General features: G+C 44.8%; 1 protein-coding gene across 3 annotated transcripts in view; it reads left to right on the plus strand.

Annotated features, from left to right (window-relative positions):
* The window catches only part of ANOS1 (anosmin 1), a 149591-nt gene that overhangs the window by 26656 nt on the left and 104018 nt on the right, over positions 1 to 18917 (plus strand). For 2 of the 3 annotated variants that reach the window (XM_079123158.1, XM_079123156.1), the window contains exon 2: positions 3338 to 3385. The exons of the other annotated variant lie outside the window; for it this stretch is intronic. In XM_079123158.1, coding sequence (XP_078979284.1) covers positions 3338 to 3385 — 48 coding nt within the window. The remainder of the gene's footprint in view (positions 1 to 3337; positions 3386 to 18917) is intronic. 3 annotated transcript variants of the gene reach the window in all.

Genomic DNA, 18917 nt, shown 5'->3' on the forward strand with positions numbered 1-18917 from the left:
GAGCATCATCTCATTTTTATGTTCATACATGCTGTAATAAGTTGATTTTAAGTCCTTTGGGTATAAACCAAGGGAGGAGTGGGCTAGTTAGGTCAAAATGGTGGTTAAATTCCAAGTTTAAATTGTATTTTTATTTTATTGAAGGGTTGAATTCAGGGGCATTTTACCATTGAGCTTCAACTCCAGGCCTTCTCATTTTTTGTTTTGGGACAGGATCTCACTGAGTTGCTGAGGGCCTCACTATGATGCTGAGGCTGGCCTCAAACTTGCCATCCTCCTGCCTCAGCCTCCCAAGTTTCTGGGATTATAGGCACAAACCACTGCACATGTTTTAGATCATATTTTTATTAAATGTGTCAACCAAACCATGAAATCATCTCAAAACATCAAAAGTGACTGTAACTAAATGGTAGGATTTTATATGTGTTTCTACTTTTCTGTATGTTTAGATTTTGTGTCCCATCATGGAGAAATCTTAATGAAAAGGTCAAACCTTAAAAGAAAAGCAAACACAATGAACTCTTCCCAGGCAAGATAGAGTGTGTGGCCCCAAGTCCTTGCCTCTCAACCGGCAGCATCTGCAAATTGCCTTTGTGCCTGTTCACTCTGTTATGACCACAAGGCACGTCAGCCTGGCCCCGTGAGCTCTGGGCTCATCACCAAGCCAAGGGCCTTTTTTACCAAATGCCCTTCTGCTCGGTACACCCTCTCTCTTGCCCCCTTTCCACTGACACCCAGCTTTTGCCATCATTTGTTCAGTCTTTCTTCCTCTCAGTCTCATTATTTCTTGGACACAAGCCCTGCCAAAATTCTTATCTAGCTGGTATGCTTCGTTGGCGTGTCTGTTGAACGTGGAGACGGAGAGAGAGAGGAGATAGGGCTGGGGATGTGGCTCAGTGGTAAAGCATTCCTAGGTTCAATCCCTGGTTTAAAATGTACACACATATAAATATCGTGTTGAGTATGATATTTCAATGTTACATGGCTACGGTGGCGGGACTTGTGAATATACTAAAAACCGTTGACTCCTGAGCTTAAATAGGTAGATTTTCTGGTACGTGGCTTCTCTCTCAACTTTCTTTCCACATAATTGCAAGCTTATGTAGTACTACTCTATTCATGCAGATCTTCTTCAAGTTCAAGTTCAAACCTAGGAAGTAGGCCACCTACCTCATCTCCTCCTGGAATTTCAGAGAACTGGAAGCCGGGGCATCTCCCCTATTGGACTATGGTTTCTTAGTAGCTTTGCCAACTACCCAGCCCAGCCCAACCCAACTTGAAATATCAAAAAGCAAGGGAGCAGCATGCCCGCAATGTTAGTTATGTGGAATGCGCAGTTCCCAGGTGAAGGTGATAAGGAGTCAGGCCTGGCATTTGTTATCTACCAAGTGAATGTAAAGCATGCCAAGTGGTTTATGTTTGACGATGTTTTCAAGGTCAGCAACAGACAACAAGCGTGAGTTGACAGTAGGGCCCGGTTTCAAGGTACAGTTTCTGTATTCAGATGTGTTCAAAACCATTTCTATTGTTGCTTGCGTTCTTGAGAAAAGCCACTTTAATTGGAGTAAGGTGAAATCTTAGGGTGGTTTTAATTTGCCTTTCGGTAATTACTAGAGATGTTGAACACTTTTTCATGTTTGTTAGTCACCTTTATATTTTCTTCTGTAAAGTGTCTGTCCAGTTCCTTGGCCCATTTATTGATTGCAGTCTTTGTATTTTTGGTGGAAAGTTTTGTAATTCTTTATGAATTCTGGAGATTAATGCTCCATCTGAAGTGCGTGTGGAAAAGATTTTCTCCCACTCTGTGGGTTCTCTTTTCACATTGTTGATGGTTTCCTGTGCTGAGAAAAAGGTTTTTAGTTTGAACCCATCCCATTTATTGATCCTTGCTTTGATTTCTTGTGCTCTGGGGGTCTTGTTAAGGAAGTCTGATCCTAAGACAACATGAATATTCGGGCCTACTTTTTCTTCTATTTGGTGCAGGGTCTCTGGTCTAATTCCTAAGTCCTTGATTCATTTTGAGTTGAGTTTTGTGCAGGGTGAGAGATAGAGGTTTAATTTCATTTTACTGCATATCATATGGATTTCCAGTTTTCCCAGCACCATTTGTTGAACAGGCTATGTCTTCTCCATTGTATGTTTTTGGCTCTCTCTGGAAAGCAGTGTGGAGATTCCTCAGAAAACTTGGAATTTAACCACCATTTGACCCAACTGTCCCACTCCTTGGTTCATACCCAAAGGACTTAAAATCAGCACACTACAGTGACGCAGCCACATCAATGTTTATAGCAGCTCAGCTCATAATAGTTAAACTATGGAACCAAACTAAGTGTCCTTCAGCAGATGAATGGAAAAAGAAAATGTGGCACACAATGGAATATTACTCAGCCTTAAAGAAGAATGAAATTTTGGCATTTGCAGATAAATAGATGGAATTGGAGAATATCATGCTGAGTGAAATAAGCCCATCCCAAAAAAACCGAAGGCTGAATGTTTTCCCTGATAAGTGGATGATGATATATAGTGGGGGTTGGGGTGGGGATGAGAGAAGAATGGAGGAACTTTAAATTATGTAGAGGGAAATGAGAGGGAGGGGGGTTTGAAAAATGGTGGAATGAGCAGACATCATGACCCTGTGTACATGTGTGATTACAGGAGTGGTGTGAATCTGCATCATGCACAACCACAGAAACGAAAAGATGTACCCCATTTGTGTACAGTGAATCAAAATGCAGTCTGTAAAAATAAAAAAAATAAAAAGACTGTTTCTATACTCAGATATGTTCAGATTCATAAGTATGGGTATTACCGTTGCCTATAGCATTTGCATATGTTTTGCATACATTTGTATACAGCTGTCTGTTGCCCAGGAGCAATGGCTGTACCCTGTGGTGTAGGTGTGTCTCTGGTGCACAGATGCCCATCCAGGAAAAGAAAAATAAGACACTTGTCCGGTGGGATCTTCCTCCCAGGCTGACTCTTCTGATTGTCATTTGGCTGAGCTCAGAAGCCTCCAAGACGCCCCACTTGTAAAACTGCTTACTATGGACAAAATGTCCCCTGTTCATTTTCCCAAGAGTCTGTCTTTCATGGCCCCACACACCGCGAGAGTTGGCTCAGACCCGCTTCGCTATAGACAGCTTGGAATCCTCCCGATTCCATGTCTTTGTTTACACCGTAGAGTCAGTGGCAAAGTAACGATCACCTTAGAAGCATGTTTCCTTTCTTAGAAACACATCAACATGGCAGAAGTTGGTCTTTTTTAAAAGTAAGCATTGAAAAATCATACACGATGAGAAGATCATTTAATGGGTCCATCTTTCTTTCTCTTTTGCAGAATAATGGTTCCCTGGTTTGGTGCCAGAATCACAAGCAATGTTCCAAGGTAGGTTTCCCACAGCTGTGTTAATACTGGAAACAGCTTCGATTTTGGAATATGGAGTCACAAGACGTTGCAGAGTACAGGGAAATCATATGTATCCAGTTTCTCTACGGGTTACATGTTACACTCTGCATGCATTGATACAGTGCATGCATACAATTTCCTGATCTTTTATCATATGCATGGTCTAAAACACTAATAAGGGTATAGCCACTACTGCAATCAAGGTATAGGCACCAATATTCTATATACAATCTCATTTTCTCTCTATTCTGCATTGTGTGTGCACACGCGTGCTAGGAACTGAACCCAGGTCCTCGCTGTATGCGCCCTCCCACTGAGCTATACCCTCAACTCCCGGTAACTGTTTTTAAATAAAAAAGGTTTTTCAAGGAGCAATGCCCTCCAGTTAGACCAGAATATTTAATGCTTTCTCCTTACTCCTACGTTATTTTGTAAGCAGTTTGGGGTTGGTTTCTAGGAATTTCTGGTTAAATAATTTGATTCTTTAAACAGTTTCTTTTATGTTTTTGAAAATTTTCTTTCTTGCTGAACACATGCACACACACACACACACACACACACAATAAACTTTTGGCATGTTTCGTATGATAATTTTTATATCATCCCCCAAACATCACAATCTTAAAAATTAGACACACATGTGCACACACACACACACACACACACACACACACACACACACACAGTAGTCCCTTAGCCAGTCTGAAGCCAGCTTTATATTCAGATTATATGAATGGATAAAATTTGTAAGCTTCTTATAACTAAGTACAGCAATGTTGATATCACAATAGTGTTTAAATGTGTTTATTTCATAGATAATACTATTGAGCCCAAAATTGAAGAATCTTTTATTTTATAACCAAGATTTTATGTGAGAAACACATAATAATATTGAAACAGCATGTATGTGTAACATTACTATTTTGAAAGATCTTTTAGACGCATTATCTTAAGTGATGGATAAGATTTCTAAACTGGATGATTCTGCATGCATTGTCTCATTTAATACACAGTAAAGATATTTAAAAATAGAACGGAGTTCTTCATGCTATGGGAAATGATTTGGTGAGATTGTGTTTTGCTTACCTCTGACTGCAGTTCTAGAACAGAAATGAAATCTGGTTTATGACTCATTTACTCTCTTTATGGAATATCCTAAGCGCTTGCTCAGACAACATATTTCCTGCTGTATGTTGTATTAATTAATTCTTCAACTGGAATTTTGGGTAATTTATGTCATCATTGCAAGTGAAGTTCTGGAATCTATCTATCTATCTATCTATCTATCTATCTATCTATCTATCATCTAGTTATCTGTCTCACTATGAGACTGACTAAATCTCAGGAGTATTGTTTTGGTCCAGTTTTGAAGAATTTGACATTACATGAATGATAATTTGTTATATCAGTGTTGCTTCTTATTTAAGTTCTTATTTTGTCATTATCCCATCAAGAAATTATTATTTTTTTAGGCTTGAAGTTCATTTGAATAGAAGACGGTCATGCGAAATATTTATTTAAACATTGCAATGAAAGAAAATAGCATTACCAGGGATCATAGATTGTTAAACTGTATTTTGCAACTGAATCATGAAGATTGACCTCAGTCTTGGAACTTTCCAAGAAAAGAAATCAATTTCTTTTGCCCAAAAGCAAGAATGGATCAATAAGTTATAGCTAATTCCATCGAAACTATGGAATATATTCTAAAACTGACGTAAGTTTAAGAATTACTTTCATTTGGGATCTTTGGGAATCCTTGGGTGAATCTTATTTTATTTTTGGGGAGTACTGGGGTTTGAATTCAAGGCCCCTCAATCATGGAGCCAGCTCCCCAGCCCTATTTTGCATTTTATTTAGAGACAGGGTCTTGCTGAGTTGCTTAGGGTCTCACTTTTGCTGAGGCTGGCTTTGAATTTGTGATCCTCCTGCCTCAGCCTCCTGAGCCGCCGGGATTGTAGCCACTGCACCAAGCTCTGAATCTTGTGTATTAACCAAACTTTATCTGCTTTGGGTGTTATCACAACTGGATACAAGGGCAGAAGATTACAGTGTGCATTTCATTGAAGATCCATAGGATATTATATAGGTTTTTTTCTCTTCATCTGTAGGTTACTGAGGTTCTTGGTGAGAAATAATGACTCTTATTTTACAGAACAGGAAATTCAGGAGTGAACACATTTGTTCATGGCTTGGAATCACTTTCCAAATAAGTAGAGATGATGTTGATACCTGGATCGCTATCTGCCCTAGAGTGTGTTGCATTTGGGTCTAGAGCTTAAAAAATCCATTTTAAGCCGATATTGAGACAGAACAATTTATTTATTTATTTATTTATTTATTTATTTATTTATTTATTTATTTATTTATTAATTACCAGGGATTGAACCCAGGGGCACTTAACCACCAAGCTACATCCCCAGCCCTTTTTTGTATTTTATTTAGAGACAAGAGACAGAACAATTTTAAAAACCACAGAAGTAAGGTTCACAGTATGATATTCTTTCTTTCTTTTTCTTTTTTTGGTACTAGGGATTGAAACCCAGGGATACTTACCCACTGAGCCACATTCCCAATCCTTTTTATTTTTTATTTTAAAACAAGGTCACACCAAGTTTCTCGGGGCCTGCTAAGTTGCCGAGGCTGGCCTTGAACTTGCAATCCTCCTGCCTCAGCCTCCTGAGTCGCTGGGATTACAGGTGTGTGCCCTGCTCACAATACAGTTTTCTTATTAGATAGAGTTTTTGAGATAGAGTTTGCATGATGGTTTATAGAAAGCTCACACTTCCCCGTGATTTCTGGTAACTACCTGCAAAGCCAGGGAGGTCGCCTTTGGAATCCCTGCAGAACAGGATCCCTCTGCCCCGGCTAACTACTCACCTTTCTCCAGCCGCCATCTTCTCTCCCCAACCAACCTGAGCGCATCCTCATGGGTCTCCCAGACTCCACTCCTGCTCCAAACACTCTCTTCTCTGCGTGATTCCTAGAAAGGCCCTTCACGATATCGGTGGAATCCTGCTGCCGTGGACCCTAAACCTCATCCCCCTCTCACTCAGACTAAGCTCCGGTGCTGCCCTTGCTCTCATTGGCTACATGGTGTCCAGCTGTTCAGTGACTTGTTATATGTTGGCTATGAGAAGTCCCCAAAGGCTCATGGGTGAGAAAATGCAAGAAGGTTCAGCGGTGGAAGGCCTAGATGATGAGGTGTAACCTCACCAAGTGGATTAATCCACTTGAATGGATTAACTGGGTGGTAACTGCTTTAATGTTAGATTCTATGTTACCTGTGGACACCTTTCGTCTGACGGTGGTATCCTGAGTGTGAACACCCTCCTATGGGAGCCCACAGCCTGCTCCTTCTTCCCGGCTCTCTCCACCTCAACCGCTGGACTTCGTTTCCCATTCGGTTTTGCATCTGTGTGTTGAAAAGCAGGAATTTAGGACCTAGTCTTGGTGCCTTGGTGTGCTGCTTTGATCTCAGTGGGAGATCAGTTTTTCCAAGGGCTATGCTCCAAATGTTTAGTCATTTTCCAGGTTCCCTCAGAGCCCAGTTTAGAAGTGAGGAAGATTGGTTTTGCTGGTAAGAACATCTGGACGGATTCATCTGACATCTGCGAAATTTATTGGATGAGGGTCAGCCCTCAGAGAGACAAATGTATGTGACTGTGAAAGGTTTTTGTTTTGCATTAGATGCTTTCAAAGATCTATGTGATAATGACTGTGAATCCATAAAGCCCAAGGAAAACCTGTCTTAGGAGCAAAATGAAATCCCAGACATACATGGAAATGTGCTCAATCTCCAAATGCCCAAGAACAACGTCGAATATCTTATTTGTTTGCAATGCTAAGAAACAAGGGATCAACATTTCAGAGGCATGATGTGCTTTCAACCTCTTGCAATACTTACTGACTTCATGCAATATTCCCTGACTTCCTAGGTGGTAAGTTTCAAGGACAATGTCGAGGTAGACCAGGCATCTCTTGTCCAAGGTACTGGTCTGGTTTTGGAAGATCATGTCTTGATTTCCTAGGAGAAAATAAATATGATGTATCAGAAGAGAAGAGAGAAATATTCGAGAATTTCCTTTAAACCAATGGCAGACTCAATTTTTTTTTTTTTTTTTTATGGTTTGTATACAAATAGTTTGGCGGGGCATGGTGGCTACACCTGTAATCCCAGCGACTCAGGAGGCTGAGGCAGGAGGATCACAAGTTCAAAGCCAGCCTCAGCAACTTAGCAAGACTCTACCTCAACATAAATAGGGTAGGGAATGTGGTTTAGTGGTTTAAGCACCCCTGGGTTCAATCCTGGGTCCCAAAAAAGAAAAGAAAAAAGGTTTGGGCCTGTGAGCTTTCAACTAGTTTTCTCTAGAAAAATCATTAATACAGTATTATATTAGCATAACTAATGCTTAATTAAAAGTTAAATGCAAATTTGTCTGACAATCCTATAACATCATGACCCCCCACCAAAAAAAAAAAAAAAAAAAAATGAGCATGGTTTTAAGTAGCTCAATGGCCTTTCTGTAACCTTGACCTTCGGTTGTGGGTGAAAAGCCAATGAGCAGCAAGCCTAGATTGGCACTTCATGAGCAACATCCTTTACAACGACACATCCCAGACAACCCTACCAGAGCATTAAGGTGGATATATCTCTGATGCAGAGGCAGCAATACAGAGAAAAAGAAAGGAAAGAAAAAAAGAGAGAATGGGCGGGGGGAGGCTCCCAGAGAGGGTGCAGTTCATGCCATTTCTCACTCGGTAAGGGAAGTTTTCAGTCGTGAAACCTTCCAGCCGCGTGCCTCCTAGACATTGTGCAGGTGCCTGGGTGGGTTTCAGCTCTTAGAGATGAGCTGCTCCCGGAGGGGTGTCCTAGATTGGCTTCCACTGACCACCTTGTGCTTACGGTAAGTGTTTTCTGCCTGCCTGCTGGGAACTTCCATCAGATGTCTTAGTTTGCACGTGGGTGATCTTTAGCCTGGAGGAACTGGAACATTCCAGGTCATTGTAGCCTCTGCAGGCAAAAGAACATGCAAAGCTTCCTGCTCGGTAGGCAACACAGCCGGTATTTAAGGCAAAGGATGGCTTCTTAAGCAGATCTAAATCCGGCTCAGTGCCTTTCTGACTTTGCACGTCTGTTTTGCGGAGCCAGCGAGCCTCTTCCACCTGCCGAGAACTTCCAAGGACAGGCCAGGGAAGGAGCAGTTTCCTCCATGTGAGTCTGCATCCTCATTCTTCCCTAAGCTCTTATTATTTATTTCTCTTCGCACTGGGTTGTACAAACTTCCCCATGAGCATCACCATCAAAATATTCTCCACGCGTGAAAACTCTCCGTTGAAATCATTCACTTTCCTGTGTTCGTGATTTCAACCCTGTCCCATGCAAATTCCTTGAAGTGACCGAGGTTCAAGTCTAGTGGCTTTACCTAACTACGCCCAAGAATTTGTGTTAGGAAACTCAGTTTGCGTTTGTGTGCAGTGCACTCTGGAGACTTTATTTTCCTAAAGCCATAGAAGAGTAGCCCTTGCAGGAAAATAATTCTTGATTTTAATTTTACTTATTTAGTTTTTAACATGGACTCTCTTGCTGTTCAACTTGACTAAAAGAAAGACATTAGATTAATGATCATCAACAAATGTAATGTGCCTTTCTCAGGACTTTTATCTCTTGAATGGGGAAGAACCTGATTCATCTTTGTTACATTTATTTTGCAACTAGTTTAGGTCAGAACCCATCCTTATAAGATTCGTTGCCCAAAGCATGGGGTGTGAGTGTGTGTGTGTGTGTGTGTGATGGCTCAGCCGGATGTTTATTTTATACTCCTTTTTCAGTGTGGAATTATTTAGTTGTGTCATGTACCATTGAGGGTGAACTTTTTGCTACCTTCTGGGCCAGAAGGGGAAGGCGTTTTTTCCTAAGGAGGATTTCTGTCACAAACCCTACTTTACTTTCTCCAATGGGCATGTGGAAGCGGGTTTGCCTCTTTTTCTGCGGACAAATGTCCTTGCTTGACCTTTCCTTTCATAGTGAATGTTGAAGCCAACTGAAGTTTGCAAGCTATGAAATGACCTTGTAGTGTCCCAATGCCACCACACACTTGGGGCTTGCCCAAGCCTAGAATGTCAATCTCATTGCCTCTTTCTAGTACCCAAAACCCCTGGGAGGAAAATGGTATTTCTACCTGACTGGTGGATGGGTCATTTCAAGATGGTGCATGTTTTGATTGCAAGACTCAGTCCTGTTTACCTGTCATTTCAAAATCACCTTTCACGAAGAGCATCCACTGACTTGTGGGGTCCTGCAAGGACATGTTTATAATGTCTTCAGAAGCCATCTCACAAACCTAGTCAATTTTGGAGGTCCGAAGACTTGTTGAGGACATCTGTCTGTTATTCCATGCCATTTTTAGGAAACAGTTCTAATTATCATTATTCATTATTCATAGTATCTCCCTGAGAAATTGGCAGCTTTTTTTTCAGACTGTGAACACTGCAGATTTTGTAAAGGACCCTGCTCTCCCCTTGGAACCGGCTGCTAGAAAACTTCAGGGTGAACGCAACATCCTGCCTTCAGTGAGAGGACTGAAATCCATCACGTGTATTTGGGGAAACTTGCTCTATCCCCGACTCCATTTCCAGTTTTCCTTTCCTTTTACCTCCCCCTTTGAAGTCTCGTGTCCTGGCTGTACCATGAGCTTCGCAGAGAGGTCTTGACTCCTCTACAGAGTGGGAGAACCCATGGGCAGATCGATCAGCCCGCCAGATAAGGAGCCATCGGAAGGGCGCCATCTTGTGGTTGGAGCTTGTTCTGCTTTGTGAACCATTTGGCCCCCAATTTCGTGGTTAAACTAACTGAAGTGACAAGACATCTGTGTTCAGACGAGGGTCTTCCTTTCAGCTGGGAAGTCAGGACTGGGCCACCACAGCATGGGTGTGAAGGAGCAATGGGATGCTCTTATAAATTGGGTGGGTAAGGCTCTAACTGGGACTTAAAGAAGAGAGGACAGGAAAGCAAGGAGTTGGGCCTGAACGTGTTCTGGTGGGAAACGAGGCACCTCAGGCCGAGGTAGCAGCTTTTGTTCTGTGGGCCAGCGGAGGCGAAGGGGTTTGGCCCCGTCTTCACAGAGAGCCCCGTCGTAAATAGCAGAGGTCAAAGAATAGTCTTTAAAACGACACAATAAAGAAAGGACTTCTCTCAACTGGGTCCTTTCAGAGCACAGCCACCAGTGTGAGCAAGTTCATTTTCCATTTGTGTGGGGGAAGGAGTGACTTCAGTGTGCGCTTTGTAAAGACTTCTTTCTTTCTTTTCTCTCTTTCTCTCCCTCTCTTTTTTTCCCTCTCGGCTATTATTAGTGGTAAATGTTTATGTTGATTCTCTCCATCTCTCTGAGGTTACCGGAGTCCTGGTTGAAAATTGGAAGCGTAGAGAGATAAATATTGATGAACCGGATTTCAACCTCTTTAAGTACAATGGACGTGCCACTCAGGCGACAGTGCGGGATGGGGATGCGACCTTTATTGCTAGGTTTAAACGGGAGAAGGGTTGGGGATGCTTTGGAAAACAGTATCCCTGTGACCCTGGCCTTTTCAACGACCTGCATTTAATTCATTCCAAGTGACTTCTGTGAGGCCAACGTGCACACAGGGAAGATGTGCCTGGGATGTTTCTGCACGGTGCAGGCAGAGACCTCGGCAGGGCTCAGCAGCCCGCAGGCACCCTCTGCAGACTCTCCCCGTGCGCCTGCACGGGCGCGCCTCGCAGACCCAGGGCGAGCTGCTCAGATCCTCCTGGGACGCAGCACGTCTGGGTCCCGCTGGCTGCGGAAGGTGCAGCGTTTGATGGCTGGTTCTCACAGCCGGGCTGTTGAACTTGGTCCGCGGTGGATGAATGCGCCGCCTTTCCCAAGAGAGACCTCACAATGGCCTCGGGACCATGAAGCTGTGAAGATTCATGCGTCCGCGTCGGGAGCGTGTGTGCAGCGACTTTTCCTTGGGGACAGAGGGGGCAGGCATGCGAGTTTGGGCTTTTTACATCCCACTGTATGCACGTTCTCCCTTTTTGTATGGGGAAATAAAGCCTGCACTCAGGAGAAGCCTCCCCTCCTCCTAAATCCTTCCACAAAAAGATACTTACTAAGGCCGCATTCTGAAGCCTAAACGCTTCTTTAACTTTGCTTTATCCGCTTCACTGAGCACAGTGTACCGAGGCCCGGGAATTCCCAGCGCGGCCGCGAGCAGCCTCCTCTATTCTCCAGGGCTCTTTGGGCCCAGAAATAATCCCTTCCTAGAATCTTTTGAGAAAGCAACTTAACCATGCAGCCTAATCAACTGTAAATCTTCGCCATCTCCCAAGCGGTGCAGGCAAACTCCTGGCTGGCAGGAAGGCCGGCTGCCTAGGTCTCCAGGGCCAGGGCTCCTTCCCCGGGCGCTGCACCCCAAAGGCAAGCATTTGCTAGATTTCAAGGCTTCGGGAGGCCAGCCCGTCCTCCACCGGCGTCCTGAGTCTGTTTCTCCAGTTGCTTCCTCTGTCCTTTTGAGACAGGAAAGCAACCAACCTGCTTGGAACTTTTGTCTTCCAGTTGGGAAAGGAGGATAGTCAAGGTGGAAGTGAACCTGGGAGTCACGTTTCCTGCATTCTTGAGGATGCTCGGCTCAGTCCTGGCGGGAGAGGGTGGTGAGGTCTGGGAGTGGGGCTCCTCCACGCCTTCCTGGGGTGCTCTGCGGAACCCCCCAGTTCTAACCTCAGGCGCCCTTGCACCAAGCCGGTGCTATCTGGACGAGATGCACACGGTGCTGCTTCACTGCCTCTCCTTGGACTTGCAGGACACTGTCTGTCAAGCCCATGTAGCAGTGCAAACCGCACCTAAGGATGCTTTGCAGGAAAGAGCTGAAGCTTCTCTTCCTCAAACCCTGTAGAATGGGCTGCTTGGTCCCATTGCTTTGGGCCTGTGGCAGCCTGGCAGGTCACAGAAGCAGCACACAGTGGGGTTACTGTTCATGTCTTCAGGGCAGTCGGGAAGGCGGGAGGGAGGAGCCAGCTCTCCTTTAAGGCCACACCCCCAATGACCTAACTTTCTTCCCTTAGGCCCCTCCTCTTAAAGGTTCCGCCACCTCCCTGTAGCGCCACAGGCTGGAGACCAGGCTTTAATACCAGTGCTGTGGGGGACACTTCAGTTTGAAACCACAGCACCTGGTGTGTGAGTGCCCCACTGAGGGCTTCTGTGACTGCTGCTCAGTGGCCTGGGCCACCGTGCTAACTCCGTCTCCCCAACCCTGCACTTCTCTGGATTCTTGATATAAATGAAAATTGTGAGCATTCGCTCAATCACCCAAGCTAAAAATCTCAAAATCCTACTGAACACCTTCCTTCTCTTCACCTTTAGTGCAAGCATCTGCAGAATCTTCCAGATTAATCCCAAGCTATTTTGCCATCCTCTCGGATGTCACTCAAGCACTTGGCCCTGACATGTCCTAGTACAACGACCTTGGGTTTTTGTACCTGCTGTGACACTTTAGGGCTCCCAAATTCTTAGAGCAGTGCTTCCCAAAATTCAGCTTGCATAAGAATCCCTCAGAGTGCTCACTAAAAGGTAGGTGCCCCAGCCCTGCCTCCAGGACTTGGGACCGGGGCCTGAGACTAAGTGCTGCTCAGACCATCTCCATGCACACTGGTGCTGCGGGACCAGAGTAGCCTGACTGACAGGCTTCGGTCTGACTCTCAGCCCCTCTCTATGCTGGTGTGCTGCACAGTCGGGCAAGTCTGCCCCTCCTTGTTCTCAGCTAAGTATGTTTCCACTTCCACTTCTCATCCTCATTTAGAAATTTTTGCCAGACTTGACCACAAACACATTGTGCCTTACCTCTTTGCTTTTGTGTGGGCCATTTCGAGAGGCGGTACAACATGTATGACTCAAAAGAACAAACAACAAAACTCTAAAAAAATTTAGATATCATAAAAAAGCATATCCCAGTTCAGATGTTTTGTTATTATAGGAATCAATGGAAAATCAATTTGAGGAACTATCACTGAAGTATGTGGAAGAAACTCAGTGTTCATGGCTTCTATTGCTTTCCAATCGGTGGCTTTTCTTCTTTCTGTAAAGAAATGACGTTTTCATTTCTGTCTTTAATTGTGGCTAGAAAAACCACAGAACATAAAATTTACTGCCTTGCTCCCTTTCACGTCTACAGTTCAGCAGTATTTGTAGAGTCTCGCAGTGGGACAGCAAAGCTCTACCCTGTTGCTCTAGAGCCGTTCTCTTCAATAGCTCTCTCTTCCTCCTTCCTCAGCCCTAACAATCACTACGGTGCTTCCTAGTTCCACAAATTTGCAGTGTTTCTGAACGCTAAGCTGTTTTTTTTTTCCTGCAAAAAATAAGTAAAAGTGAATATTATGATTATAAATAATTTAAACTAAGTCATACTTAAAAATACATCTGTAGAGACCTAAAGATCTCAGTACGCCTGCTTGTATGTAGGGAATTTTGTAAAAGAAATGAAATGTGATTTCAGGTGTGTGTGGTGGCTGGAGATGGAACCCAGGCCCTCTCGCGTGCCAAGCATAACAATCTACCACTGAAGGACACCTCCAGCCTCTAACGTGTAATTTTTATTACTTTTACCTTGATTGTGTATATGGTATTATGTTAGTTCTTAAACTAGCAATTCTGGAGCAAAATAAAGGTCTGGAAATACTTATTTACTGTGACTAGGTGCATCAATAAGATTTTGATGAGTTGCACCTGGAAAATAAACTGTTCCCTCATTTCATTTACTCTACCCTCTGTACATAGCAGCTGGAACTTGACGTGGATGCTAATTTTGAACTGCAGGGAAGAGGATACTCAGAACCACAGGACAGCCCTTCAAAACTTCTGCTCAGACAGGGCACTTGTCAATTTTTCTCACGTTCCACTGGCCAAGCAAGTCCTAGACGTCATGTGGAATCAGTAGGACAGAGCAGCCAAGCCTCTTCAGGAAGGACAGAGGGAATTCCAGATCAGCCTGCAAGCCACCTCACCACTGAGCGGATTCACACAATTGTAATTCTGCTTATTCACTGGACATTTTTATAGGCTTGCAAATAATCCCGGGGAGGGACACAGTTTGGCTCTTTTTCATACTCTCCACATCTAAGATGAAAATCGACACACAGGAGAAGTGACCTTTAGCATCACGCCTAAGCCATTCTCTAACCCGTAGATAATACTGTTGGAAAAGTATTCTCTTGCACCAGCAGGAGCCTGAAACTTTGATTTAGAACTGCTTGTTGCAACTTAACCTGGATGAAATGAGGTAATTTTTTTTTTTGCATGAAAAACAGGGTGGTATTTATTTCATAAATAGAATATGCACCATGCTTTGCTAGAAAAGGTTTCTCTTTCTCCCCAAGGTCCTGGTATTCTTCCAGGCTGAAGCCAGGCAACCCTGTGACTTTGGCTATGCGCCCCCTACACCCTCCACTGTACCCCACTTCTTTTCCCAGTCAAGGAATCTCAGAGATGCCCATCATGATTGACATGCCCTTGTGCTAAGGTTCCTTTGCGGTCACTCCTCTAGACCAAATTTCTTCAAATCTTCAAGTGCGTCACCTGGAGGCCACGTTCAAACACAAACTCGAGTTCAGCAGGTCCGGGTGGGGCTCAAGGGTTTGTATTTCCAACAAGCTTCCAGATTCTACGATGCTGCTGGTCCACAAGCTCACTTTGAGTAACGAGAGTCTCACCAACTCAGTGGAGGCCTCTAAAGCTCGCAGAAGTAGCTCCCTGTCTGGATCCCCATGGTGCCTTAGCAAATCTTGTCCCAGCCATGCATTTATTTTTTGGCCTTCTCAACTAAAATTCATGCAGAGAAGCTGAGTTCCAAAGATGGATCTACTCTACATAAGTATGAGGTCCTTTTATATCGGGGGATAGGGAGAAGCTGTCAGTTTTAGCCGTCTTATCATCTACCAGAATAGTCCCTTTGAGGTAGCCACAAGATAAATGGAATCTTTGGCCACAGGATCAGAGAGGCAGGATCTGTAAACATGATACCTCCAGCAAGCTGACTGTGGGCTCTTGTCTAATTTTCTCTCCTGCCGTGTGAAGTGTGTGTGTGTGTGTGTGTGTGTGTGTGTGTGTAAGCCACAGCTAGAAGCTCTGTATGGCCAGGCTGTTAATATTTTTTAATTGAGATACCACATACATAACATAATCTCTGTCCCCGGCGAACACTAACTTCCACACCCTCTTTCCCCCAGATCCCTGCCAACCACCGGCCCATTTTCTCTTTCCATGAATGATTCCAGAACTATCAGTCTTTTGGAAAAACCCCTTGCATCTCAGAGACCCCTGTTTGGTCTGCGGAGTTGTTTACGTTGCTCTCTTTTGGTGACTGTTCCCTGAGAGTTAGGGACAGGCGGGACATTTTCTTTCCACATTAGATGACCCATGGAGTCTGGGTGAGCCACAGTGCCGTGTGATCCCATGACGGACTTCTTTCATCCGCACGGAGGTTGGAGTCTGGGGCCCATGTCTGTGTGTCTGTCTGCTCCGATGGATTGACGCCTGCTTAGGAAGCGGGGCTGGGAGTCCCAGCTCCGGGGCTCCGTGAGCTCCGGGCCAGGCAGGCCGGGACCTGGCTGCTGTCTGTATCTTTGGGCATCTGTGCCTGAGGTCGGGGAAGGGGACAGAAGCTTGGAGAACATGAAGTTGGGGGAGAACCGGGGCTGCAGAGACCTCCTGGTAGTTCGCCCCCAAACCCAGGAGGATGGAGCTATTATCTCCCTCATTTTACATTTGAGAAAATTCAGGGACAGTTGAAAGGGAATTCAAAGTTGCAGAGTCAAGGCTACATTGCAGGACTTTTTCGCTCTGAAACTACACTCCTTCTGTGTTCTGTAGATTACCATCTATGGCGTCTGAAACCAGGTGCATTCAAGTTCTGTGTTTGGAGAGGAGACGTAAGATGATACATATGTGTATATATATATATATATATATAAAATGGTATATATACATATGGTTCTAAATATAGCTCTAATTAGTCATGCAGGTCAGTAGAATGCACTGTGACACATCATATATAATTTTTATTAATTCGTTCTAATTAGTTGCACATAATTAGTAGAATGCATGGTTATAATGGGCTGCAATTCAGTCTTCTCCAGGAATTTCCCTTTCTCTCTCCTCTGCCCTCCCTGATCTCTATGCTATTTAAAAAAATTTTTATTTGTTCTAATGAGTTGCACCTGACAGCAGAAGGCATGGATGCGTTTTGACAGATCAGACATAAATGGAGGGTCGTCTCTCATTTTTCTGACTGTCCATGTTGCAGGATCACATGGTCATGCAGCCACACATGCACATGAGTCACCATGTCTGTTCACTCTACTGTCCTTCCTGCCCCACACCCTTCCCTCCTTCACTCCCTCTACCTAATCTAAGCACCTCTATTCTTCCCTCGCCCCCACCCCCTGCCCCATTCTGAATTAGATTCCACATATCTCAGAAAACATTCAGTTTTGGTTTTGGGGTTTGGCTCATTTTATTTAGCACAATATTCCCCAGCTCCATCCATTTACCTGCAAATGCATCATTTCGTTCTTTGATCCCACTGAACTTCACTTTTTCCAACCAGTATCTGTACACTTCTTAACACCTCAAACTAGAAACTGAAATCTCTCTCCAGGCGCTTGAGTTTCAGTCTCTGAAATTCCGAGCAGACCTGTGTCTCCCATGATCTTCCTTCTGAACTGTCACTCACCCCGGGACAGCCCGTGACCGGGAGGGCTCCCTTGCCTACCCTGATTATCCCATTTTTATATGGAACGACGTCCACTCTTTGGATAAAACTGATAGTTACTCAACTTCAATGTAGTGGATCAATTTGTAATTTTTAAATTCGGAAGTTTTTAAAAGGACATGCGTTCCTGTGTGTTTATGGGATGCGGCGGATAATCCTAGACACGTCTAGGAGGCCTCATGAGGACATCCGGGCAGTTAGCACTTCTTCCCCCTCCGACATGGCTCACTGCTGTGCTGGGAGGCTTCAAACTCCTCATCGTTTTGAACTGTCCCTCCATTGTCGCAGACCCAAGTTCCCCTTTGTGCCTTGCAATGGGGAAGTGGATCCGGTAGCAGTGGGGAGGCAGCCTCCAACCAGGGAGGCTGGGATGGGCGCAGGCTGGATAACAGGGATCCAAACACAGACGGAAAGGAGAACTGAGCTCCCGTCCTCTGCCCCAACCACGCGAGGCCGCGTGATGGGGGAGCTTTCTGGGTCACGTTCCTCCTGCTGCCCGAGAACAATCCAGCCCTGCTTCCCGGTGGGGAAGGGATTGGGCGCCCAGCGGGAACGGCTCGGGTGGTCACGGCTGTTGATTTTTCCTTTGGTTCTGGACCCCGCCACCCTCCGTGGGCGGCAGGTCTGGATGTAAAGTTCCCAGGGAGCCGACTCCGAGTCATTCTAACTTATGCATTGCTAGGTGACCAACGTCCTCGCTGCCCTGATTGCAGGCAGCGAATAAACAATTATGTGGAAAGCAAACCAACGCTGACGATCTTTAACCCAGTCCAGTCCTTTCGGGGAAGACAATTTTTTTTTTTTTTTTGGGTGAACTTTGCAAGATGATTGTGACCATATCTTGTCTGGCTTTTGATAATAATCTCAGGAAATTGGAAGACCATGCTGTTCAATATGCTGACCACCCACTGCATTGGACATTTAAATTCAAATTCATTTAAATCGATTGCAATTCAAGTGTCAATGCCTCATCACGCTAGCCTGCGGGTTTCCAACCGAAGGGGATTTTGCCTCCTTGGGGACATTTGGCCATGTCCGGGCACCTGTGCGCTTTGGTTGCCACAACTGGAAGAGGCAGGTGCTTCTCCACCGATGTGTAGAATCCCTGGATCCTGATAGACACCCTGCAGCCTCCCGTTACCTGGCTGAAAATGCCAATCGTTGCCAAGGTGAGCAACTCCGCCCTAGCCAGGTCCCAACTGCTCAGAATCCACACGGAGCTGGAGGCGTCTGGATTGCACAGCCCGGAGAAAGGGCACGTCCATCCACGGCTGCTGACGGTGTCCTCCACGGGCCATTGCCATCGACAGACAGCGAGAGCGGATCAGCGATCCTCTCGTGAGCCTGTGTGCCTTTAACCGAGGAGAGGCGGACTCTAATTTGTTTTCCGCAGGTGATCTCGGGCTTGGCTTCAGGAGCGTCAGGTGGTCCCTTGGTCCCGTGCCACTAATTGTGCTTCCCATAGATTGTCTGGTTTAGTTTTTGCAAAATTCTGAAACACAGAAGCTGTGGAGTTTCCAGATGATAAACACAGAGGGTGTGTGTGGTTGATTTGTCTGTCTTACTGTGTGAATTAATGAATTCATTTATTCATCAGTCTGTTTGGGTACCAGGGTGCTTCACCACGGATCCACATCCCCAGCTCTTTTTTACTTTATTATTATTTTTTTTAATTTTGAGACATGGTCTCTCTAAGTTGCTGAGGCTGGTCTTGAACTTGCGATCC

The sequence above is a fragment of the Sciurus vulgaris genome (genome assembly GCF_902686455.1).
Source record: "Sciurus vulgaris genome assembly, chromosome: X".
Lineage (NCBI taxonomy): Eukaryota > Metazoa > Chordata > Mammalia > Rodentia > Sciuridae > Sciurus > Sciurus vulgaris.